Source organism: Chenopodium quinoa, unplaced genomic scaffold (genome assembly GCF_001683475.1).
Source record: "Chenopodium quinoa cultivar QQ74 unplaced genomic scaffold, ASM168347v1, whole genome shotgun sequence".
Taxonomy (NCBI): Eukaryota; Viridiplantae; Streptophyta; class Magnoliopsida; order Caryophyllales; family Amaranthaceae; genus Chenopodium; species Chenopodium quinoa.
In genome coordinates this window covers 2499488-2524922 of record NW_018742577.1, presented here as the reverse complement: position 1 = coordinate 2524922, position 25435 = coordinate 2499488, and the positions used below count along the sequence as shown (strand labels likewise).

At 35.4% G+C, this 25435-nt stretch overlaps 2 protein-coding genes across 3 annotated transcripts; both read left to right on the top strand.

Moving 5' to 3' along the window:
- The first annotated feature begins 3223 nt into the window (after positions 1-3223).
- Positions 3224-3532, top strand: LOC110720714 (uncharacterized mitochondrial protein AtMg00810-like). Its single transcript, XM_021899762.1, has one exon. It carries the CDS (start codon positions 3224-3226, stop codon positions 3530-3532), a length of 309 nt encoding a protein of 102 aa, XP_021755454.1.
- A 5169-nt stretch (positions 3533-8701) lies between these two features.
- Positions 8702-18955, top strand: LOC110720949. Of its 2 annotated transcripts, none has more exons than XM_021900049.1 (9): positions 8702-8995; positions 12279-12335; positions 12672-12724; positions 14125-14176; positions 15953-16018; positions 16099-16155; positions 17330-17363; positions 18334-18384; positions 18555-18955. In XM_021900049.1, the coding sequence occupies exons 1-9, from the start codon at positions 8884-8886 to the stop codon at positions 18616-18618; spliced, it is 546 nt and encodes a 181-aa protein (XP_021755741.1). In that variant the 5' UTR covers positions 8702-8883; the 3' UTR covers positions 18619-18955. The 2 variants fall into 2 exon arrangements, with proteins under 2 accessions (XP_021755741.1, XP_021755742.1); XM_021900050.1 differs by having other exon boundaries at positions 8873-8999.
- Positions 18956-25435: the final 6480 nt, after the last annotated feature.

Genomic DNA, 25435 nt, shown 5'->3' with positions numbered 1-25435 from the left:
TGCACATGTGGGGTTATGAAGAAGTTGATGGAGAGAGAAGAGAAGAATAAGGTCATGGATTTCCTGATGGACTTGAATGTAGGGTATGACAACCAGAAGGAGAACATTATAGGTATGGATCCATTGCCGAGTGTTAATAGGGCACATCAGATGGTCTTACAGGTCGAAAAATAGAAAGAAATATCAGGAATGGATGAGATAGGCCTAGAAGCGAATGCTTTACTTGCTGCTAGACCGATGCATATGAATAGACAGAATAGTAACTATCAGAGGAATAATTATCCGAGTGGTAATTTTCAGAGAAGAGAAACTAAGGAAGAAAAAGAAAAGAAGTGGTGTGAAAATTGCAAGATAAAGGGACATACAATAGATGGATGCTTCAAGATTTACGGGTATTTAGATTGGTTTAAGAATAATCCCAAAGGAAAAGGAGTGAAGTATGCTGCAAATGTGTCTGGTACGACACAATTTGTTGAAGATGATCCGCTAGAATCATCTAAACAAGGACAATCAAGTAAAGGTGAGAAGCCAGACTCTGAGATGGTGAATGTTGTGGTGCAGTAGGTGATGAAGGCTATGAGTCAAAAGCAGCAAGGTCAAGTAAGCAGTTCAGGTAATGTAGTGAGCACGAGCAATTTTGCAAGTATTGTTTCTACCTCAAATGCTTGTGCATTTTATGAGAATGTAGATAGAAGCAGTTGGTTGATAGATTCAGGGGCATCTGACCACATGGCCAGTGATAATAAATTGTTTTGTGACATAAGAACACTAAGGAAACATGTTAGTGTTGGAATGCCGGATGGAACAATTAGAAATGTGAAAGAAATGGGAACTGTGAAGTTAAGTGAACAAATAATACTTCAAAATGTGCTGCATATACTTGAGTTTAAGCATAATCTACTGTCAGTGAGTAAATTAATGGAGCAAACAAAATTGAAAGTGATATTCACTGACTATGGGTGTCTATTTCAGGACCCTTCTAGTAGAGAAGTAGTTGGATATGGAGAGAAGAGTGGAGGACTTAACAAGCTGAAGCTGGACAAGAAGTGTAAGGCAATTGGAAAAAATGGAGCACGGGAGGAGCAGAATAAAGTCAGTGTAATGGCTTGTAAGAAAAAAGTTTTGAGTAGTAAGCCTAGAGAAAACTTAGACTTATTACATGCCAGATTAGGACATACTTCCTTATCTAAGATGAGACATTTGAGTATTTGTAACTGTAATGGAGTTTCGGAATTTTTTTGTGATACATGTTTGGCAAAACATCACAAATTAACTTTTAATCCAAGTTCTTCAATTGCAGATTCTATTTTTGTTTGGTTCATATGGATTTATGGGGCCATATCGAACTAAAAATTTGACAGGAGCAAGTTATTTTCTCACTATCTTGGATGATCATTCAAGAGTGACCTGGACCTATTTGATGTCAAATAAGGAACAGGTTAAACAGGTGGTACAAATGTTCATTGCAGATGTACAAAATCATTTTAATACCTCTATTAAAGTGATCAGAAGTGACAATGGGACTGAAACATTTCAGTCAGAATGTTCTGCAATAATGAAAGAAAAGGGTATTTTACACCAAAGAAGTGTGGCAGGGAATCCGCATCAGAATGAAAGGGTTGAATGGAAGCATAGGCACTCATAGAGACAACAAGGGCAATGAGTACATGCTGGTCTACCCAAGAATATGTGGGGTGAATGTGTGCTTGCAGCAACTCACAACATCAATTTGTTGCCTAGTGCAGTATTGAGTTGGGAAGTACCTTTTGAAAGATTGATGAAAATAAAAGCAAAGTATGAGCATTTGAAAGTTATAGGATGTTTATGCTATGCTGGTAACAGATATAGAAAAGGGGATAAGTTTGCTTCTAAAGGAACTAGATGTGTGCTGATTGGATATCCTAGTGACCAAAAGGGATACAAAGTATTTGATTTGGAATCAAAGCAAATATTTGTATCTCGAGATGTAATATTTAACGACAATATTTTTCCTTATAAGCAAAATGACAAGGATTATGCTGAAAATCCTAGAATTATTACTTTGAATTTTGAGACATCAGATGAGATGTCTGATGATATTTTGCAGGAAATTCCACTAAGAGAGGAAGAAATCCAAGTGGAAGATGTGAATGAAGTTATGCAAGAAGTATTAGAACAAGATGTTCAGACACTAAGTGAAGACAAAAGTGAAGAAATAACTCATCAAGAGCAGAATGATGAGAATGATCAAGAACATAACATGCAGCAAGAGGCATTGAGAAGATCCATGAGGAACAGAAGACCACCGTCAAAGTATATAGGCTTTGAATGTGACAAGAGGCTGCAGCAGTTGAAGGATATTAATCAAGAGACTGATTAAAGGGATGTGAATTTAGCACAGTTACTCTTAATAATCAGGAGTATTATACACCAGATTACATTGTATCTTTTAACAATGTGATGAAGATAGATCAACCAACTACATACAGTGAAGCTTCAAAGGATCCAAGATGGGTGAAGGCAGTGCAGAAATAGTTACAGGCAATAGATAGCAATGGAACATGGGAATGAGTTGATTTACCAGAAGAAAAAAGCTATTGACAGCAAGTGGGTTTATGTTGTAAATTTGGATCCAAATGGGAAGATCGTGAGATTGAAGGCAAGGTTGGTAGCAAGAGGGGATAGACAAGTGAAAGGAAAGGATTATAAGGCTACTTTTTCACCAGTGGCTAAATTTGCAAGTGTAAGAATCATCATTGCTTTGGCAACTGCAAGAAATTGGAATTTACATCAGTTGGATGTAAATAATGCATTTTTGCATGGAAACTCAGATGAAGAATTATACTTGAAAATTCCAGAAGGATACAAGAATGGAACAAGGGATAAAGTTTGCAAGTTGAGGAAAATTTTGTATGGTTTAAAGCAAGCTTCGAGGCAATGGAATATTGAGCTCAAGTCATTTTTGGTAGAAAATGGTTTCAAACAGTGTAGAAGAGATTACTCTCTGTTTGTAAGGACTGTGAATGATAAGACTTGTATCATATTGGTGTATGTTTATGATTTAATCATCACTGGAGATGATGAAGAAACAATTGCTTCTATGAAAAGGAAGTTGGATAGTGCCTTTACAATTAAGGATTTGGGATTCTTGAGATATTTCTTGGGAATTGAGATAGCTAGAAGTGACAAGGGTACAATGATCAATTGAAGAAAATATGCTCTAGATATTGTGAGAGATAGTGGAATGGATGAATGCACGCCATGTACATTCCCCTTTCCAAAGGGAGTGAAGTTACCAACAGAAACAGGAGAATTACTTGAAGATCCAGAAAGTTATAGAAGATTGGTGGGAAGATTGCTATATTTGAATTTATATAGGCCTGATTTGTCTTTCTCAGTTCAGCAACTGAGTCAATACTTGAATTGTCCTAGAAAACCACATATGCAAGCTGCTCTACATGTTGTGAAATGCATCAAAGGAACAGTTGATCTAGGATTGTTCTATCTTAGTAATACTGATCATTTACTGTCAGCATATAGTGATGAAGACTAGGGGAGTTGTGCTTTCAGTGGACGATCTTTGACAGGTTTTTGTGTATTCTTGGGAGGTGCTTTGGTTTCCCGGAAAACAAAGAAGCAAAAGGTGGTCTCAAAATCATCTTGTGAAGCAGAGTTTCGAAGCATGTCACAAACCACAAGTGAAATATCATGGATCGCTGGTTTATTTGAAGATTTGGGACAGGATTTTCCTCTTCCTGTCACCTTATTTTGTTATAATAAATAAGCAGAGTATATTGCACATAATCCATCACTCCATGAAAGAACAAAGCATCTCAAATTGGACTGCTATTATATTCAAGATAACATTGAAAATGGTTCAATTACAACTTGTCATGTTAAATCTTCTCTTCAGTCACTCACCAAATCTCTCCCTACACATCAACATTGGTTCATATCTTCCAAGTTGGGACTTGCTACATTGTCCCAAGTCCAACTTGAAAGGGGGGTGTAGAAATTTGTATATATGTATAGTATTTGTATAGCTATACTTAGTGCAGATTTCGGATTGTTTTTTTTGTTTGTTTTTGGCCTTGACAGGAACAATGAGCTGTAGTTTTGTTTGGTAGTAATCAAGGTGTGTGTATATCAATGAGAAGCATATCTTTTTAGGGTTGTGAGCCTCAAAAAACATTCTTCTGCCTCCATTCAATATTCTGAAATATTCTTGTTGAACAAACAACAAACTTATACTCTGATTTTCTTCACAACTCTTATATTTTCCCCTACTTACACATCTTCCGTCATTGCCGAAAATCAAAACCACCGACAACACCCTCCTTAATATCATTTAAGTGGAGTATGCCCTTGCAAGAATCAAGGAGGATATTTTAGCATTTTGAATTTGGCCTAATGCACCAAATTATTTTGGCAAGATCTGCGTTCCAATGAAAATTTTCCACTAAAACCTTTCTACGAGACTTTGAATTGTCTTTCGGTCCAATCAAACCTCCATCAATTGCACATAATTAATCCCCTTCCATTGTATCTGCAATATATGAAAACTAATCAGATTGTTCTTGGTCCAGGTTACCACTCCTTCACTGATAGGCTAATTGATTGTTTCACATAGTGAAACAATGGGATTAGAGATTTTCATTGACCAACCAAAGAAATTTTCAAGCTCCATCATACTTGTCTCAAATGGAGATCCCCAATAGCGTGTAAAATATGCTCTTCGTTTCCTCAACAGAGTATTTGACTATAGGATCCAATTTAACTAAACGTTTCAATCCCTCCACAAAATTGGAAAGCTCATTGGATTTGAACAAGAGCGTAGATGACATGGTAGGTCATTGATGGACATTTACTCCCTTGCGCCAATGTTGCATTGTTAAAGATTAACGGATCCAAACCAAGCAATGCCTTTTCTTCTGTCAAATTCCTGAAGCTTTAAAGGCAGAAGACATTAGTTCTTGTAAGCAAAACAACGTATTAAGCGGTTTTCCTTTGGTGTAAGTGTATTTCCAAAATATGGAGAACAGATATTTGAGGCAATACAGAAGTGAAGAGTTCAAAGAAAAAGATGTGTAGGCAGTGGTCAAGGAGGAGAGCGAAACCAGATTCAAGATCGGTGAATCCAACGGCTGTCCAAGAACTCCACACTCGTTCTCAAGACGCCTTCCAAGTGCAGCAAGAATGATTTCAGGATCTCATTAACATCAACACATTGATAATAGTAAAAAGTTGGAATTGGTGCAGAGTTCAGCCCCTGCAACATTCCTTATTGGTCTAAAATCTATGGCAAAAGTCCAATAATAGAAAAGAATAATGGAAGTTGTTCTTCATTTCTTGATCGTAATCGTGATTGCAGTGATTATTATCTCGTACGTGATGTTGTAGGGAGTGATGAAGATGACGAGGATTATGATGAATTGCCTCCACAAGAATGGTTGAACAAAATCACACATGAAACAAGCTGTACTTTCTAGCAGTTATGTCAAACAGGGTTCAGATCTGAAAAAAAATGAAGCAGCTGAAAAAAAAGACATATACCTCAAGAGCTTTATTGAATAGTCTCTCTAAAAATGTAGCAAAATATAGCATTACATCAGTTTATCTCTTATGCAGTAACATTTATACCATAAAATTGAAAATACAAGAGTTCAAACATTACCAAATTTCTCCAACAAAATTTGTACGAAAAAGCAGTATCAACCCAAAGCTTTTAAACCCTTCTCTTTGCGGATTTTAGCAACAGCTTTTCCTGCTAGTGATGAAGGGTCTAGTGGATCCCCCTTCATCACTTGCAAGTGATTGAACCTGTAAAAGACACTGACAAGAAGTTGCGTCTGTTACAACTTTGGAAAAACAGATTGAAGTTCGAAGAGGGAGGTGGACATGGAGTTTGACTGAGTTTGAAGGAAAAGAAACCACACTATCAACCGTTGTCCCTTGCCACTTGGCTAGGAGATCAATAACTTTCCCTACATATTGTTCAAGCATTTGGATTTCGCGAATCTAGCATATTTTATAAGTGGGTTCAAAATATTTAAATTAACTTAAAATCAAATAAATAAATTTGTTGACATAAATCATTAAAAAAAAAATTAAATGCATTTTCTTTATGACTTACAAAACAAATATAATTTAGTGAGAAACAAAAATATATTTCGTTATGAAAATAATACATACATATATATATAAATATTATATATATATATATATATATACATATACATATACATATATATACATACATATATATAAATATTATATATATACATATACATATACATATACATATATATACATACATACATACATATACATACATACATACATACATATATATACATACATATATATACATACATATATATACATATATATATATATACATATATATATACATATATATACATATATATGTATACATATATATATATACATATATATATATACATATATATATATATATATATATATATATATATATAAAGTAGGCGTTTTTCAAGAGCATTCGGAGCGTCACATAAGTAATCTAATTATTTCGACCAATGATAAAAGAGATTTATATTTTATTTTTGAATTAAAAAAATTATATCGCCACCTAGGTAAAAGTAACGAATTAGCTTTGATATATCTAAAATTTTAATGCTAGATTAAAAATCATGAATAAAATTATTTTATAAATTAATGGTAAAAAAAATAAAGGAAAAAAATATAGAAGAAGAGAAATTTATTAAATCATTACTACGAGTATAACAAATCAAAAAAATATGAAAATATAAATCTCAAAAAAGATATTCATTAAGTGAATCGCTAAACCACACCCGTATTTTAATACGACTTTACAAACATGCCCCCCTTATAAATTTACCCTATTTTGTAACTTTGATAGAAACCAAAATAAAATAAAATTTTAGATGGGTACCAAAAGTCAATAAAGCCATTTTCAAAAATTAACTCAAATTTTGTGAATTTTTTTTATATTAACAATAGATAGAGAGAAATTCTATTTTTTTTTTCTTTAAGGTAAAGTACAATTTTCACTTGTGGGAAATTAAAAAAGAAGCTAACAAAATACGAATCAGAATTAAATAATATATCAAGAATTAATTTTGAAGGAGGAAGCTAATATAAATGATTATACAGTATGATATAAACTGTGAAATGTTTTACCATTAAGGATAATGGTGAATTTTTATACACACTAGTTGCCCTCCCAAATTCATGAAAATTAACGGGAAGTATGAAATGTGTAATTTTTCATCATTAGAGCGGTATTTAATGTGCTGTACTGTATATGTAAGTTTAAAGAGGGTAGGTGAAAACTTTTAAAATAATAGTGTTAGTGTGTTTAATGTAATGTTCATTTGCAGTCCCTAATATCATTTATTACTTGCAAATGATCAAACCAGCATAGTGGAAGAGCCTGACTTGAAGTTGCATCTGCTAAATCTTTTGAAAAACCAGTTGAAGTTCGAACAAGAAGGTGCGCAAGGAGTTTGACTAACGAGCTCAAAAATTATTTCTAGATATTTTTCATGGACTTGGATTTCAAGCAGATAACTACAGGTTCCATCAGTCTTGGATGGTAGCTTAATTCACATGTACAAACAACCTCTTTAATTGTTGCTGTAATATGATAGCTTGCCTTTTGGATGACTTTGGGTGAATATTAGCATCACAGACTTCAAACAAAACTCTTACATTTTCTCCTACTAACAAACCTTCCACCATCGTCGAATCAAAACCACCGACAATACACTCCCTAATATCATTTATTAACTTGGACATTTTTTCTTATTTGTAATTTACTCATATATTCAAGTTGAAATGTAGTTTGTAATTTGTATAAATTTTATAATGTTTTTATTGGTAACAATTTTTTTTAATATATAAAAGCATAAATAAGAAAATCGTTTCAATTTCAGGTTAAAAAAACCTGATTTAAAAAAAAAAAGGTTAGGTCATATTAGGTCAATTTCGGGTTGACCGAACTCGAAAATATCAGGTTCAGGTTAGGGTTTTTCAACCCGAAAAAGTTAAATGGATCAGGTCGGTTTGGGGGGTTCCTGACCCAAAATTAGGTGACCCGAACACGAACCCAACCCGACTTGATCCGTTTGCCAGCCCTAGATGGGACGTGGTGGCAATGGGGCAGGTACAACCTAAAATTCACCCCTACCCCATCACCCATGACTGGTATGGTTTTTATCCCCATCCTTACCCCCATCACCCGCTAAATCGAGACCCATCCCGCCCAAGTCTCATTCTTAACGCGCCCACTAACATCCCTACTTTCATCTCCAAGTATTTTATAGAAGTTCGTGATTCTTAAAGTGATCCCAAAAAAAAAATTCTTTAATTTGTATATTTTGTAGACCTGATCAAGTATGGCCCGGCCCGGCCCGATTTTGGGCAGAATTTTTCGGCCTGAAATCAGGTTGGGCCTAACCTGCTCGTTTTTTTTAGGCGGGTTTGGGAATGCGTTTTTAGTTGATTTTTAGGCCTGACCCGAAAATGACCCAAAAAGCCCGCACGGCCCGACCATTTTGAGCACAAAAATTCCGGCCCGAGAAATGGGCAAAATTTTTTAGCTCCGGCCTGTCCAATGATCACCTCTAATATTTTGATCTATCTAAATTTGACCCAAAATCAAATCCAAATTTGAAACCCAAACCCAAAGCTGACTGACCCGAACCATCAACTGAAGATTCAATGGTTTTGAACACGTAGTAATTTTTTGGGTTCTTTCAGAATTTCAGAGAGGTGATGTAGAGAAAGAGCTACCGAAATCAAAACAGTTTGAGTAAGAATTTCCAATTAAATCATACTCCCATCATACATTTGCAAAAGAATTCCATTGTTGAATCTGAAAGAAAAACCACAGAAAGAAAGATGTCGAAATTTCTAGGAAAGATAGCAGGGTTATTCAGCAAGCGGACAATGGTGGGCATGGACAAAGCTGGGAATCGTTATTTCACTCGAAATGAATCCGTTGATGGAGTCAGTAAGTGGGTCTTTTTTCTTTCTTTCATTCCCCTTTTTACCATTTTAATTTCTCTCTATTTTGCTTAATTTAAAGAGTAGGTTGATTGTTTATCTGCTAAAAGTTGTATTTTTTTGGGATATTTTGATGACCAAATTGCTTGTTTTGTATATATGACTACTGGGGTGTCTTTTATCTGATAGTTTTATATGAAATGATTAGTATCGGGGAGAGAATTTGTTGTTGGTAGTTTTATGATTGAAAATTATTAATGAGTTCTGGAGGAATTAATCAATGAAAATTGGGTTTACGTAGAATTCGAAATCGTGTTTGAAAGCATAGAGTATGCATGATGTTGGATTGTTTTGGACATTGTAAGAACATTTTAGGAGAATTTAGAGAATGAGCATGTAGCTTTTGATGCTTGAAATTGATAGTGATGAGATGGAAGCCTCTATAATGCTTTATTGTACAATAACACGGCGAAGAAATGGGGTGTACTCGATAGAAAAGAACGGGAGGGGGGATGATCTTTTAAAAGAGGATGTGCATGTAGCTTTTTTGAGCTCCTAATGTTTGGGATTAGTGTGCTTACTAGAGAGCTGCTTAAAATTTTGAGATTTCCCTCCTAATTGCAGAACAATCAGTTAAAATTTGAATTGATGGTTTCCTTTTGTACTATCTGGAGAAGTAGGTAAGGCTAGCATTCCATTGAACAATTGTAGGTTTCAGCCTCAGGCGAATTGTTGGAGTATCCTGCAGAGATTAGTTGTTATTAGTTATGGCATACCAAAATGCATCAACTTTTCTTTCAAAAAAATAAAAAAGCATCAACTTTGATTACTGATGAGTATTTTGATTCCACATGTGGTCATTGAGAAAAACCGCTTATTTTTGGGCTGGGGCCTTGTGGCTTTAACTACTTTCCCTATTAGTGTACCTAGTTGCTACACCAAAGATTTAAAGCAAGCAAAGTAGTAACACTTTGTAGTTGGTTTCTACATCTTTCGAGACTTCTACAGTCAGTCAACAGCAAAAAATTAACTTGAGGCTCAAGAAAAGGATCAGGTATTGACTATGGAGATCAATTTAAGGATCATAGATTTTTTTGGGGGAAAAGAAACTTAATGATGTGATAAGTTAGTAATTACCACTTGAAACTGTCTCCAATTGTACCCTGTGATTTGAAATGATAATTCAAACTGTTAACCATAGCCTTTGAGAACCTGTGCTTTTATTAAAATCTAATTCTAACACTGGTTACTATTAGAATAAAAGAAGCCTGTTGAGATTGCACAATTGCCACAAACAATAGACACTAGAACTGAAATTCATTGATGCCGGCATGAGCTGCTTTTCGTGTCCGATAAACCAATTGTGGGGATACCAATGAGAAGTCTTGAGAAATAGAAGGTAATCACTTGGTAATGGACTTCTAGGGAAGTAGGGCCACACAAGGTCCACATCATTTGTCTTGAATCTTGACCACCTATGATACTGGCTTATATTGATATATGTGAGGTTCAATTAGTCCACATCATTATCTTCTCAAATCCTCAATTGTGCTCTTTGTGTATTGCTAGCGGCCTAGCAAGGATGCCTGAAAACCATCTATTTTGGCTGGGGCAGTAATGTTAGAGACTCTTCAGACCTGTGGGTTTTCACAACTTCACTGGGATGATCTATTTATTATTAAGGGGTCATCTAGAGTCTACACTTCCAGTGTATAGTATTGGAGGCATAAAGGGGATAAAATTTTGTGGCAGGCTGCTTCATTTGCTTGTATGTGGATGCTTTGGCAGGAGAGGAATTACTAGATTTTACGCGATTGGTAGTCTTCTTTGGTTTTCATATTAAATCATGTGGTGCATTTAGTCTCTCTTTGCTCATGCTCATAGGGTGTTTATTTTGGGCCTTTTTGGTTGGTTCATTTTCCTGTATTCATGCGAAATCAAAGTTGCTTTAATATTTACTTGATTTCTGGTGCCTTTCTGGTCCCCCTCCTTTGCAAGCTTACAACTATTATATTCCTTTTATAATGGAATTTACTGCTAAAAGACAGTATCAAGGCTTGACAAAATAATTACCATGTAAATGAAATATTACTAGGGATTAGGAATGCTAGGGGTAGTCGAAAAAGATAGACACTAAGGATCTTCCTCTCCAATGTGGCTACTCTGGGTCATCAGGTGTCCATTATTGTTATTTCGGCCATAAATAATATCAGACTCAAAATGCTGCCCGCAAATTGGCTTTGAATGCTATAACTCACACTCAAGAGACAACTTGATCTTTAGTAGCATATGTAGAACCAAAAACAACAATCTAGCACTAGCAAAGACTAAAAGTTGTATCGTAAAGATATCGTTGGAAGATTAGATTTGGAAACTAGAAAAAAGACTTTTAACTTTACTTGACTGACCTATGGAAAATCAGTTTTGGATGCTGTAACTGTAATGGACTGATTTTCTGGGTTTATAATTCTGATATAGTAATGGAAGTAAATAACGCTTAAAGCTTGAATTTTGATTGAAAATGGCCGAAAGGTTAAAGGAAGGTTAATAGCTTTAGGCTATCACTCTCAAAATGGTTTTAGGCCATGACTCTCTAAGGTTTCCCTTCAATACAAATTGCTGCCTATCTTCCTTCTACCCCTCTCTACCTTTTTATACTACTTAGCTAAATAGTACAGCTTTAATTACTAACTTTACTACCCTTTGTCATTATCCCAATGTGCCAACTAGTGGCTGCAGCTTTAAGTTGCTGTTGCTTGGTGTGGTTGTGTCTCACCACCTTGGTTGAGATAATGCTCAGAGGTCTCAGACCCTGTCCTTTCCTCTGTTGGCTGTTGTTTATATAAAGCACAGGTTGCTTGCTCTGATTCGTTACAGTAACTTATGGTTTAGAGATCCTTATATAAGAGTATAAGACCTATGGAAAAATTGAGCAGGAACTTGACTTAAGCCTTGTCAAATGGTTCAAGTAGCATAGGTGACACCATAGCTGACATAAAAAGTTAAGAAGCCAAGTAATACTCCATAATTTGTTGCTCATATCTGTGTCTCATTAACTAATATAAGTCTATAACTCATGTCACTGCTTTCATTTTAATTTCACTCTAATTAATTGGTCAATACTTCAATGTCACAAGGAATTGAATATATATTGAAGTGTCTAATTTGACTAATTGTCATAGGCTTAGATGATGTTGCTTGCATTACAGTTCAAATTTTATATGTAATTGGAAGTTATAATTCTTTCCTTACCTCATTATGTACACTAATATCTTTTTGTTAATAAATAGTGAAAGAAAAGAGATGGGTGATATTTAAGGGAGAAGAAGATCCTACGTCAATTCCAGGTAAATTCCAGTATACTGAACAACAAGCAATCTTAAGTTTTATTTGTACTAGTATGAAGATGAAGCTTTCCAGGTATTGGTCAGATCTCACTATTTCATATCGTGGGACTAATTTTATCGAATTTGTAATTTGTTGCTATGCTCTTTTTCCTTTTTGGACGGTTCCTTATGATAATTCATGTTAGCCGACCCCAAATCATTTTGAGACTAAGGCTTTGTTGTTGTTGCTGCTGTTGTTGTTGTTGTTGTTGTTGTTTGTCTACCCTGTAATCTCTTTCTTTCTTGGATCATGCATCGATTACCCAAACTGAGTGCCATCGAACATGATTACTGCAGTTGAATGGATATGTTGGCTTAACGGACAACGCAAAAAATCTCCAACTCCAGAGGTATAGTAGAGCATCTGCCTCCACCTTTTTCTTATGGGTCTTAATTTCATTATCTGACAAAACTTCTTAAAATCCTTGAAGCAGGGTAGGGATCTTTTGATGACACAGCAGTGTATAATTTGAATTTAGTTTGCGTTCTTTATATTATTCTATGTTATTGAAAAATGATTGCTCTGTGGCTGTCTGTTCTTAAAGCACGTAACCTTTATCACTTAAATTCTCTTCAACATTTTTATATTTTGGTTTCAGACCCCCAAAGCCACACAATAATGTCATTTATACCAATATATCATCAAATGGTACCGTCATTTTACTCCATTTTAAAGAAAGTATCCTTCAGGTCTAATGATCCCTAGAGCAATACTATTTGTTATTCATTTTTTTTTCGAGGACAGCTATCTCAGATTTTTAATGTATTATAATTTCTTTGTATGATCTTCCTTTTGACACAGGACGTATATAGTTTACTTTGATGGCAATTAGTACTACTAATTTACAATAGTGAGGGTTTTGTGAAAGAAGGATATATTGCATGAGATATTATCACATAGTTCATGTGTTTCATGACTATCACCTCTCTACGGTCCTGGTCTCTTGGACTTCTAATTGATTGTAATTTTGTAATACAATATATTGGAGATTTCTCTAGCCATGCTAACAAAACATTAGGAAGCGTGAAATTTTTCCTATTTGGAATTAGACCATCTTTATTCATCTACGCGGACCATGATTAATGTGATTGTGGTGGGTTTAATATATTACATGTCTTTTATTATTGGTGCCAAGCATAGCATGAGAGTGAGTGAGTGAGTGACACTTGGTTTTACTTGATCCCATGGATGTCTTTGCTTATGACCCTCCTTGATACACAAGAGACTCTTGGTGTTATGTTATTATATTTCTACATTACATACAGCAAGGGGGTTAAGACTGTTGACTCTATCTTGATTAGGCAAGAGAGTTTCAAATAGTGCATGATATCTATATCTGATGGCTTAGTGGTTGAACACTACCATGTGGCTCCAAACTAAGTGCTTTGGTGGTATGGCATCAAATGTGGTGAATGCGCAACACACACTACCCCTGTGGCCCTGTCATGTGTGCATGTGCATGGCTGCTCACAGGTTTGATGCACATGCTGGCGGGAGCACTGTACTCCAGGAACAGGGCATGTGCAATTCTAATTGCCTTGTTGTAGTGGGATACATTAGAGTTGGAGCTTCATTTATTGCTTTTGAAGAACCTTAACTTTGACCAAGAATGTACTATTGTCGATCAACCTTTTTTACAATTGATTTTGCGTCAACCCTATTTCTCCGATCTCTTAAATGCTTATTTTATTTTGTCCCCTTTGGTGATTTCTTGATGGTTGTTTTGATACCTTGCTGGATACTCTGCAGGAGATGGCTGAACTTGAGGCCAAGCGTGAATTTGTTAGACAAAACGTGATGCGTAAGTTATTTTTGCTTACTCCAACATTTTGCTTTTGCATATTGTTCCTACTTTCTCCGCTACTCCGCTGAGTACTTGATTCTTTGTACAAAATAAATCAAGCTTTTAATTCCCTTATAAGTATTAAAGTTCCAGCATTATATAGCAGATAGTACCAGAGCAAAAGTCATACTTTTCTCATGTCTTCCCTCTTGCTAAATTTTGTTCAAGGATTTATGGTAGAAGCTAAGCTATTAAGGTGTTGAAAGCTATAAAGTAAGCATGAAACTAATGTAGATCAATTACAATTGGGTTAACCTTGTCTGTTTGCAATGGCTGTATACATCTTGACCTGGTCTGTCGTGATAGTTGCACTATTGCTGCTGTTGTTAGATATTCGTAACTGAAAATGTCATCAGGTAGTATGTTTCTCACCATGTAGTACGTTCTTAACTTACTAAATTTTGCGAAAAAAAAAAAAAATGTTCCATCTTTTGTAAAAATATGCTTTGCTCTCTTAATTTTCTACACTTTATTGGTTTCATCTTCAATAAGCATTCATCATTTTCATTTTTCTGGGCAAATGAACACTGGAATCTCCTTGGAATATTTGGTTGAATTTACATAATTTGTAAGACAGCTAATTTTTAATGTGCAAATGAACCTCCAATCCTCAATTCTGCCCTAGAAAAGTAGAGATTGAACCTAATACTTCTTGTTAGAATAATCTTAGGGTTCTGTTTAGGATTAAGATCCTACGGCTTCTCTGTTATTGCAAGAATTAAGTTGTATATCTGACCTGCCCTACCCTCAGCAAGAGTTTCTAAAAGGCCGTGGGGCAACTATTTTGTTGATTACTAAATATTTTGTCTGGCACTCTGGCTTGCTTCTTTTTCCATTCGTAGCTCCTCTAAAGAAGGTAGCTCTAGTCAAAGTGTTCTTTTTTTCCTTTTATCTTTTTCTTTCGCTTCAGGTTTTGCTTCTCGTATTTTTGGTTGCTTGATCATCATGGAAGAGTTTTGGCCATTAAGTTGCCTAAAGATTTTCTCTTTATCACCTATTTCATCATAAAGATCATTTTTTTTACCCTCCTTCCCCTTTGTTTGAAGCTCTCTCTTCTTTCTGACATACACTTGGAATTTTAGTGAGTGTATTCTTGATTTTCTATGAGAAGGTTGTTGTCTCTTTTGTTTTCTTAATTAATCTCTGTCCACAAAATTAATACCAGGCTACTGGCCTGAAGCTAATGTTGATAGCCTTTTCCATGTTAGAACAGATTCATCTACTATCCTAATTTTTTACGTCATCTCCAATAGAATTTTCTGTGGTTGATAATAATATAATATCAACTACTTTAACTGCACATTTTTATATGATGGCAAACCATCATGGATGGTTTCCTTATCTCCTGTAAAATTGCATAATTTTGGAAATTTTTAGATGAAATCTTATGTTATTCTTTGTAATATGGTGGATTTGAGTCTGATAGCCATGCAATTATGCAAACATGTTGCTGATGTACTTTAAAAAATAGGGTTTGTGATGGTAAACTGTAAAGGTTGCTTATTAGATTATTTATGATGCCTAAAAACATGTTAATAGGTTCATCTTAATGATTAGGCTGATTTCATGCCTTCTTCGAAATCTTCTACTACGTAGTAGATAGTATTCTTGCCTACAATTATTTTTTCTCCTGTTTGTTTAAGATCGAGATTGTGTCCTGTTAGACTATTGCAATATACATGTATTGTTCTGATTTTTCCGCAAAGGATTTCATATATCTATTTCTTCATAAAGGTTTAAAGAAAGAAGAAGAAGAAAGAAGAGCTGTTCAGGGCAGTACCCTCCATGCCAAGATAGCTGGTAGGTAGCAGAAGCATGGAAACACCATGTTGTCAATTTCATAATGGTGGGATGTAACTGTTATATTTTATTTTATGCAGGCAATGTTGGAGGTCCAGATTTACAGAGTTACCTGCGGCAATTACAGAGTTCAGAAGGTATTATGTGGGTTCTTTAATAAATAAAAATTCTGTCACCCTGGTGAACCACACTACTTTGGCTGATTATGAAGAAAGCAGCCTTATATCTTCTAAAAGTTGATAAGAAGTGGCATATTTCTTCTAACCACAAATATGAATCCCTTCTTTTGAACAAAAATACAGCAAACTCTCACCGAGACTAGATTTTCTCTTCCCGAGGAACCTTGTTCAGTGCATATAATGACAAAAGATGCTATTACAAATACTACCTCTTTTTTTTCCTTCTCTCTACTCACTTTCAGTTTATGGTGTTCTTATTTTATTTTTTTTTGTTCTACTCACAAACTCTATTCTTATTTTGGCACACCCTCTTTATCATCTCATTCTCTTTCCTAACAATATTGATACCTTTTGATACTCTTATTTTTTCTTATACCCTCCCACCTTTCTACATTCTCTCCTACTTTATTTTACATCCACCCATCTTTTTACACTCTCTCTTGTTTTTTCTTACACCACTCAACTTTTTCATTTTTCCTTAAGCTACGTATCTACCATGAGTCGAACAGAAAAGAAAAAAAAAAAAAAAAAAGGATGTAGTGTTACGTTGATCATTGTAAAATATGAAAATCCAGGATTACCTTGTCTGCAGTAATTATTGTACTTCTACTCTTGGGTCACTGGTCTTTTATCTGCATGGCCATCAATTCATATTGATCATATATGATCAACGCATAAGTGTCTTATGTTGCCTCTAAGTTCTGCCGGTTTCTGCTTCAAGACTGCTCAGAATGCATCTTTTTGAAAATATTCAATACTAGGAGCATATAAAATATAGATAGGAACATAGGTTTGACCTGAACTGCATTGAATGCAGCATACCATTTCAGACATTGTTCTTTCCAGGTTTATAAAAACATAATTTCAAATAAGGGCCAACAAGTTATGATCTAGGCTAATAAGTTTAATTTACAGTTAAGACAAGTTCAGATAAAGGTCATTAAATTAAGATAAGGAGTTTGTGGTGAAATGCATAGTGTCAACTCTCATTCTTCTTATAGTTTTCATGTATCATTAGTAACATAATTTATCTTGAAATCCAAGCCTTCTTCCTTTGTTAGCTCCATCCATCCCTTGAGTGCTGCATCTGATATTTCTTAATAGATCATTTTCTTTGCACATCTTCTTACAGGATCTGAACCTCAGGAAGCATCTGGCAATTTGAGGTGAGTTATTAAATTATTTTGCAATTTTGAAATTAGTTCTTGCATACTTTCTCCATTTTTTTAAAAAAATAATTGCAACATTTCCTTTTTTATGGAAGTTGCATAGTAAGTGCAACATCACTAATTTTGGCAATGTTTTTTTTCCCTATTTCCCCTTATCACATAGGACCACCAATTTATCGCTCTTTATATCTACTGTCTAAAAAAGTGTACAACCCCTACATTTTGCACTCATAAAAAAAGAGGAAGTTTTTAAATTAAGGGGAAAGTGGAAATGTAATTTTCCAAGCTACTCCCTTCTCATTGTTTTGCGATTGTGAATTTATGATATGACTGATGTTAATGCTTAAAGTTTAGCTGAAATGAAAATTCTGATCTTCTGCTGCTTTTAGTAAAATAAATGGCTAAACAAAGTTTTGTTGCATATATGTATTTATTACAAAAGTTCACGAAGAATGATTCTAAGTGTTATAGTCACCCAATTATGGCAAAGCTTGTTCCTTTTGCATTCACAGTCTCTTCTTTACATTGTATTTTTTGAAATTGCTTCTTAGTATTTAGTTACTAGTAATACTTATGGTCTTATGTTGTGTTGTTTTCCCATTCTCAGACTCTTATTTGTTTCGTCTCGCAATCTTTCTTCTTTCTTTTCAATTCTCTTCTATATGGAATCATGGAAATGAGCTTTGTAAGTTGTGTGCGCGTCTGTGTGTTTGTGTGATTTGGTACTTGAACTTTTGTGTTGGTAATGCAACTCGCAGCAGTAAAGTTTATGCTTTTAAAATGTATAGTACTATTATTAAAAGTTCAAGTTGTTAGATATGCTTTTATTTTGTCAACGAGTAGCTTTACTCTGGCTGTGGGGTCTACTGGTGTCTATGAGATCCTACATGTAATTTAAACTCGCTGCTTTGGTGCATCCAAACAGTTAAACACCATGACCTTATTGAGCTCTTTTTATGTTTTGCAGCGAATCTGAGAAAGAAAAAACAGAATCACCTCAGGAAACATTGGAACCACGGTATTCTAAACTCATTTTATTGTTTGTTGATTACTTGTTTAGTGGCTATGTTTGTCTAACGACAGTCTAAACTGGGATTGCCTTCTAACGAGAGTATAAAGGAGAGTTTATATGGGTGCAGGGTGCTAATCAGTTACTTATTCATTATAATGATATACTGAAATTTTCAGGACTACGGAGCCAACAGGCTCAGGCCCTTCTTTCAAGGCTGGAACATGGCAGCCACCATCGTAGTGGCCAATTTGGTGTATTTCTTGAGCATCATGTCAACTGGGTTGCTGGAATCTTATAATCTGCTGCATCATTCATGTCATTAAATCAGTCTTTTTTTTTTCTTTTCATCTTTTCCTACCTTGATAGTAGATATCTCATACTTTTACAAATGCAGTTTGCAGATGGATATGTATAGCTGTATTAGATGGGGTTAAGGGCTGAAGACTTGGAATAAGACAATGAATTATAGGTTTTGTTTGTTTTTTTTAAGTCCTCTTCATTGTCATGAAATTTTGTCCAATTCAATGTAAAACTGTATAATTATGTCTAAAATGTAAAAGGTTTATCTCTTCTTGCATGGAGGAAACTTTTTTATGATAACAGAAATAATTTTGTTTTTCTAACCATACTTTAATGTTTTATTCGATTGATCTTTAACTTATTCAAAATTAGGTGACGCCTGTGCAATATATAGTTTTTTTATTTTATTTTATTTTATTATTTTTTACATCAAACATATTATATAATTATATGATAAAATTAAATTCTCAATGATAAGTTGATAACCATATAAATTGTGCATTTTCGATGATAGCAAAGTTTTTCTAAAATCTCTGAAATAGCATTGAAGTTATAATCTTTCTCTAATCTAGCTTTATTTTAATAATTGTAATATAATTAACCTTTAATGATTAACTATGGTTAATTAATTAACACCATCACCACCACTGCCACCCTTTCCCTTCTCCCTAAACACCTATTTGGCAGCCGCCATGGACATTGACATTTTTTTTTTTCCACAAAGTTACTTATAAAATTCATTACTATTACCATAATTTATTAATAACCACCAATTTGACTACAATTAATCTTTGAATGTACTGGAAATTAATGGTATTCCTAAACCCATGACCAAAACTCTCTAAGCTTAACTCATGAAAACTCCGAGTTCAAATTGAGAAATAGCATGGACAAAATGGGAGAATAATTTAAGGAATTTTTTTTTTTTTTTTTTTTTTTTTTTTTTTTTTTTATGTAAATGTATACAACTTGGTAGTACACCTGATCAAAACTAATTAAGACAATAATGTTCATATGTAAAGATTAAATTAACTTCATCAATTGATAAAAATGTTTGTACCCGGGCTAATCAAATCACAACTATAGGGTCATTGGAATTATGCATTTAGAGACTATACCAATTTAAATCAACCTAATACCTTAACTTCAATACTGCGTAATCATTGGTTACATAGAACATTGAACAACAACACATCTATTTCGATGCTACAATCGCCTTACGAACAAAAAGTTTTACAAGAATTACAACATTTTAATTGAAAAACCATAAGTTTTACAACAACATTACAGAGTAATCTGTAGTAAATGATATCAAAATCATTGTCATACAAAAGAAATTTACAACTGATCGGGTGCCCAAACCATTGCCCCATTTGGGCCTATTATGCCCAAGCCCAATGTCAGGTCTATGGCTCAATAAGTCCATTTCATGTTAAATGAGTCCAAGGCTGCGCTCATGGCTACGCTAGCCAGTCCGGTTAAAAGGTCCAAAGGCCCAAAGTCCAGCTGCCAAAAGCATTTTTTTTTTTTTTTTTGGAGAAAGCTGCCAAAAGCATTTATTTACAAGGTAAAGTAAAAATGGTCGATTTTACTCGCACAAGCTGAAAAAAAAAAAAGAAAAAAGACATTACAAATTTTTTTCTCTAGTTACTAACTTAGGTATTGAAACGGGTATTCTTGGACACCCCTTGGGCTAAGCTTACGACATTTGCGTACAGATAATAGGTAATACACAACTCAAGATCAACATCTTCTTTTAATTCAAATAATAGGTAATACACAACTCAAGATCAACATCTTCTTTTAATTCAAGAGTATACTACAGTAATACCAAACGAACCATAAATAATTTTTTTTTTTCAATTAAAGTTTTGAGAGAGGAATAAAAAATGGAATATATGAAACTCCAGGCAAGTGAAAGGTATAAAAAAGACGTAGGTTTGTAACAATCAAGGAATAATTCTGCATGCACGTTGAGTATGAGCTGCCACCTGTGTGATTCCATGTGCCTCTACTATCTAGGCTGCTCTGCCTCAAGTACCTGATTCTTTTTGTCCACTCAGATTAATTAGCTTCACATGTCCATTAACACATACTTAAATACCATGTTTACTTTAATTCTATTTAGGAGTACATTATAATTAAATTAGTAAGTTTTGGGTTATGATTCACATTATTGGTTTATTCTTAAGTCTTGCCACTATAAACTTATTTTAAGTTTTATTAACAGCTTTTTTCCTCTGTTAATAATTTGGTATGCTTGATGTTTGTTGCATGTATGAAAATAACAAGGTACCCGAAAGTAATTAGATTTACTATATTTAATTAACAAACGATAAATATCATAACGTTAGGTGATCAGTGCATACCAAATCTGACATGGAGCTACCAAATAGCCAAATACTGTCGACACAATTGGTTAATTATTATATTATGCGAAATAATCTACGCCTTCCCTACGTTTTTTGATTTAATATTTACAAACTATTATTTATCGACTATTTCGAGTTAATTATGATATTATTATCTTTGGTAATTTTATCCATATATCCTTTTTCCCATGGTGGAACTCACATTCATTTTCTCTATGTATTTTTTTAAAATGTTTTTTCTTAACATTTTAGCTAAATTTTAGGATATTGATTTGTGATGGAAACAATAAATTAAAGCAATATGAAATTAAATTTAGTAGCCAGTCTAGCAACAATTTGCAAGTGATTTTTATAAGAAATGTTAGCACTTATTTAAAAGGTATACTAGCTCTTGTTTTTGAATTTAAGAACTTTGTCTTATTATGAAATTTGGGGGGTCTCTAAATTATTTATAATCAAAATTGTTAAATTGTGCATATAGGAAGAGAACTTTTTAGGTCTTGATTTTTTATTTAGCGAACCAATAGGAAATTTATTATGTGGTCGAGTATCTTATATGTGAAAGCTACAATCATGATACATACTTCGAATTGATTTAAATTTTGGAGAGAATAGGGCCTCCCACTATTTTTAAAGTCCGTGTTAGTTATATATGGTGACTATAATCTATGGAACGAGTATGAGAAATCTCAAACCGAAGGATGGGTGTGTGAAAGCCAAAGTCGTCTTATCACTCAACTAATTTAGCTTCTCCTTTTAACTTCTTCCCGGTTCTATCCTTACAAATCAAACGAAAATAAAACTTCTTCATTGATAAGGTAAAAGAACAAGGATATCTAACATATTGTGAATGAACTAATTTAAGAACAACATGCAACGTTATCATCATCATATAGGCGTTTATTATGTGATTAGATTCTACTCCTACAGAATTCTTGTTTGCATTGGCAACAACGCAAATTGCAATTATTGTCATGAACCATGATAGGTCTCTTATATTATATAGATCAAGAGGGACAAAAATGATAGTGTATGGAAACCATTAGAAATAAATATTGTACTTTCAATCTATCTCATTAGATGTTGCCATTTGATGATGGTTTTTTCCTGGTGGTAATAGAAGTGAACCACTACTAACAAACCAATGCATACAACCACAAATCAAAAAAGCAAATCAATCAACTTATAACCTGAAAAAAATGGATTAATAAGCTAAAAAGTGTTAAAAAAAAATAATAATAAAGAAAAAAGCTAATTGAACATCCAAAGGCTGAGCAAATGATAGTGGTATGATGGGGCCAATCTGCTAATTAATGGCTTTTTTTGACTTGAAATTAACAGTTGAAAGCTTAGTTTGCTATTCGACGTCGGCAAGGTGGATTATATTCGTTTACTTTTGCTAAAAGGAGATATGGAATGGAATGGAATTAAGAAGATATGTGACGCCATAAGCAATATCTTCAAGACTTCAACCTTCTTTAACTAAATTTAATGCAATTGTTGCTACCATACTTATTATTTTATGTCGGCCGCAATTAATGCTACTTCAATTCATAAATTGGAATATTGGATGTCATACTTTCTGCGATTAGAGTGTGTTTTATCACCTGATTTTTGCTTACTTAAACTTATTTTATCTTAGTTGTCAAACATATTTGAATTTACTCATGAACTTATTAAACTTTATTAAAATCTTATTTTAATTGTAAGTTGAACTTTGATACGTAACCCTAATTATCAGAATTATTTTTCATGAACTTATTTTATTTAAGTTTAATTGAACTTATCTAAATTTATATGAGGTTATTAACATGAAATTATATAAAATAAGGTGAACAAAACTTACCCTTTTTGTATAGTTCAGAATTTTAGGCGTCCTCTTGGTTTTTAGAGGGAAAGGAATACAATGTTGAGCTGTTGATCATGAGGTATATGGCTACATGCTAGCACCCTTAATACTTGTATAGTATCTTAATGCAAAAATATATGTACTTTCAATGCTCGATCTATTTGATTTTATTTTTCTTGTTTAAAATCATTCGATTATAGAGTCCAACTTTAATCTTAAACTCTCACAAATTTAAAATAAAAAAACCTTTATCAAGGTGCATTTTCTACTCATTATCAACACATTAAACTATTTTTATAAGTGTTTGGGTCCAATTTAGTCCAATTGGGCCTAAGCACTAAATGATCCAATTAAAAGCTCAAGGTCAAGGTTCAACTCTCCAATTGTGCTAAAGTCAAAGGTCAGCCCACAAAGCAAGCCAATTGGGCTAAGGCCCAACCTCTCCATATATGATGAGGTATAAAAGCTATCATATTGTCTCATTCAAAGGGATATCAATATTGAGATTCATTTGACACATTTATATTCATATATTCTGATATATTCATAAAAGCCTCAAGCTACAAACTCTCTTGCATAGTGTCTACTTCTTACACATTGTACTGACTTTAGCATCGGAGGGGCCTTCCTCGGCAACACCCCCGAGGCTAGTTTACGTGTGTTTACTGTGCAGGAAACCTTCGGCCCAACATAACTTGGACCGAATCCAGTCTTCTCCATTTCAGCGGACCTTCGGCAAGGTCCCATTGTTTTCACCCGAAACAATTTGGCGCCGTCTGTGGGGACGACTTTCAAAAATCTTTAAGCCAAATTCCTAACCAAGATCATCTTGCAATTATCTTAGCAGCCATGGCTAAGAACCGCAAGAGCAAAAGCCTCCGTCAAGGAGCGGGCGAAAAGCCTAAAACCCCTACACCATCGCCCTCGCCGGACCGGAACTCTCCCAAGGGTGCCGGCTCGGGGGGAGGATCATACAAGGAGGATTCCCTATCTCCCGTAATGCATGACTCTCAATATAGGCCGGACCACTCTCGGTCTAGCAGGGGTCAGTCTGATCATAGGACATATTCAGTGTCCCAAAGCCAACCATCGGCTGCGCGGCCTCATTCCCACACTCGGCCGAGGACCCCTTTGACGGGGCCCAGTTCGGAAGAGGTGGCAAGAGCGCTGGCAGTACTCATGGAGGCAATGAGGGCACAGAATATGCCACCGCCTCGTGATCGAACTCCTCCACATACTCGGCATCAGCGGAGGAAGTTAGACCATGACGGTGGGAAGCTTCCTTCCTTCCGGGAACTGGAAGAGTGGGAGGAGGATTCTTGGAAAAATGAAAAACAGAGGAAAAAGAACCCTCAATTATTTAAAGGATCCTCATCCTCAAGACCAGAAGCGCATAAGAGCAGCAGCTCAGCTTCTCGGCCAGAATTTACTCGCCGAGAACCTGAGACTGTTCGCAGAAGCGTCCTTGACCGACTCGGCGGCCAGGAACCGAGCGTGCGTAGTCGCCTCTCGTTCCCTGCAGCCGAGGCCCAGACTTCCCAGCCAGGGACGAAAACCACTCCTACCTCTCTAAGAGGGCGGAGCGCGGTCCTTCGGCCAGGAACAAGGGCAAGGCCGTTATGCTACCCGCTAGTTCACCATTCGAGCAATGGATACTGGAAGAGCGCGTACCCACGGTTAAAATACCGTCGCATATCACATATGACGGGACCACGGATCCGAAGGACCACGTGGCCTCGTATGAGACTCATATGCATCTTTGCCCCAGATCCGAGGCGACTTGGTGCAAATATTTCCCAACCACTCTCAAGGGGGTCGCGCAAGCGTGGATCTCCAAGGGAGTAAGGCAAGGCTCCATAACAGGGTGGGATGATCTGTCCTCCAAGTTCAGGAGCAAGTTTTCCACGGAAAACCGCCGAGAGAAGACTACCGCAGAGCTCATGAGTCTGCAACAGGGGGAAACCGAAAGCCTCCGAGACTACCTGACCCGTTTCAGTAACGAGTCATCAAGCGTCTCCCAGCTGGACCAGGGGTTAGCTGTTTTTGCAATGCAGAATGGCCTTCAGCCAGGAAAGTTCCTAGACTTCATGGTCATGCATACCCCGCAGACCTTGGAGGAAGCTCTTAGTGCTTCGGATAAGTTCATCCGAGCCGAAGAATGGAATAAAGCAAAAACCCAACCTCAATCCGGGGAGGGAAACAGAGGCAAATACCCTTGTCTGAAGGCCAAGGCCATAAAGCAAAGGGAAAATCAAAGGCTCCAGAGCCATCTTTGGCCAACGACCTAAAGAAGGACATATTAGCCTCATACGCAGGCAGATACGAGTCCTACACTCCGCTCTCTCTTCCACGCGCCAAAATTTACAGTGTGACGAAGGAAGAGCAGAGTTACCGAAAGCCGCGACCACTCCCAGAGTGGTATCAGCGAAAAAATAAAAATCAGTGGTGTGAGTTCCACGAGTCTTCGGGCCACAACACTGAGGAGTGTATCCAACTGAAGGACCAGATAGAGGACATGGTCCGGAAGGGATACTTG

What these genes read in the sequence shown, in the direction of transcription:
- LOC110720949 (XM_021900049.1), top strand. Translation starts at nt 8,884, where the DNA reads ATGTCGAAATTTCTAGGAAAGATAGCAGGGTTATTCAGCAAGCGGACA. An exon ending in AAAAATCTCCAACTCCAGAG is followed by an intron (nt 12,725 to 14,124) that starts GTATAGTAGAGC and finishes GATACTCTGCAG; the next exon opens with GAGATGGCTGAACTTGAGGC. An exon ending in GAAGCATCTGGCAATTTGAG is followed by an intron (nt 17,364 to 18,333) that starts GTGAGTTATTAA and finishes TATGTTTTGCAG; the next exon opens with CGAATCTGAGAAAGAAAAAA.
- LOC110720714 (XM_021899762.1), top strand. Translation starts at nt 3,224, where the DNA reads ATGGATGAATGCACGCCATGTACATTCCCCTTTCCAAAGGGAGTGAAG.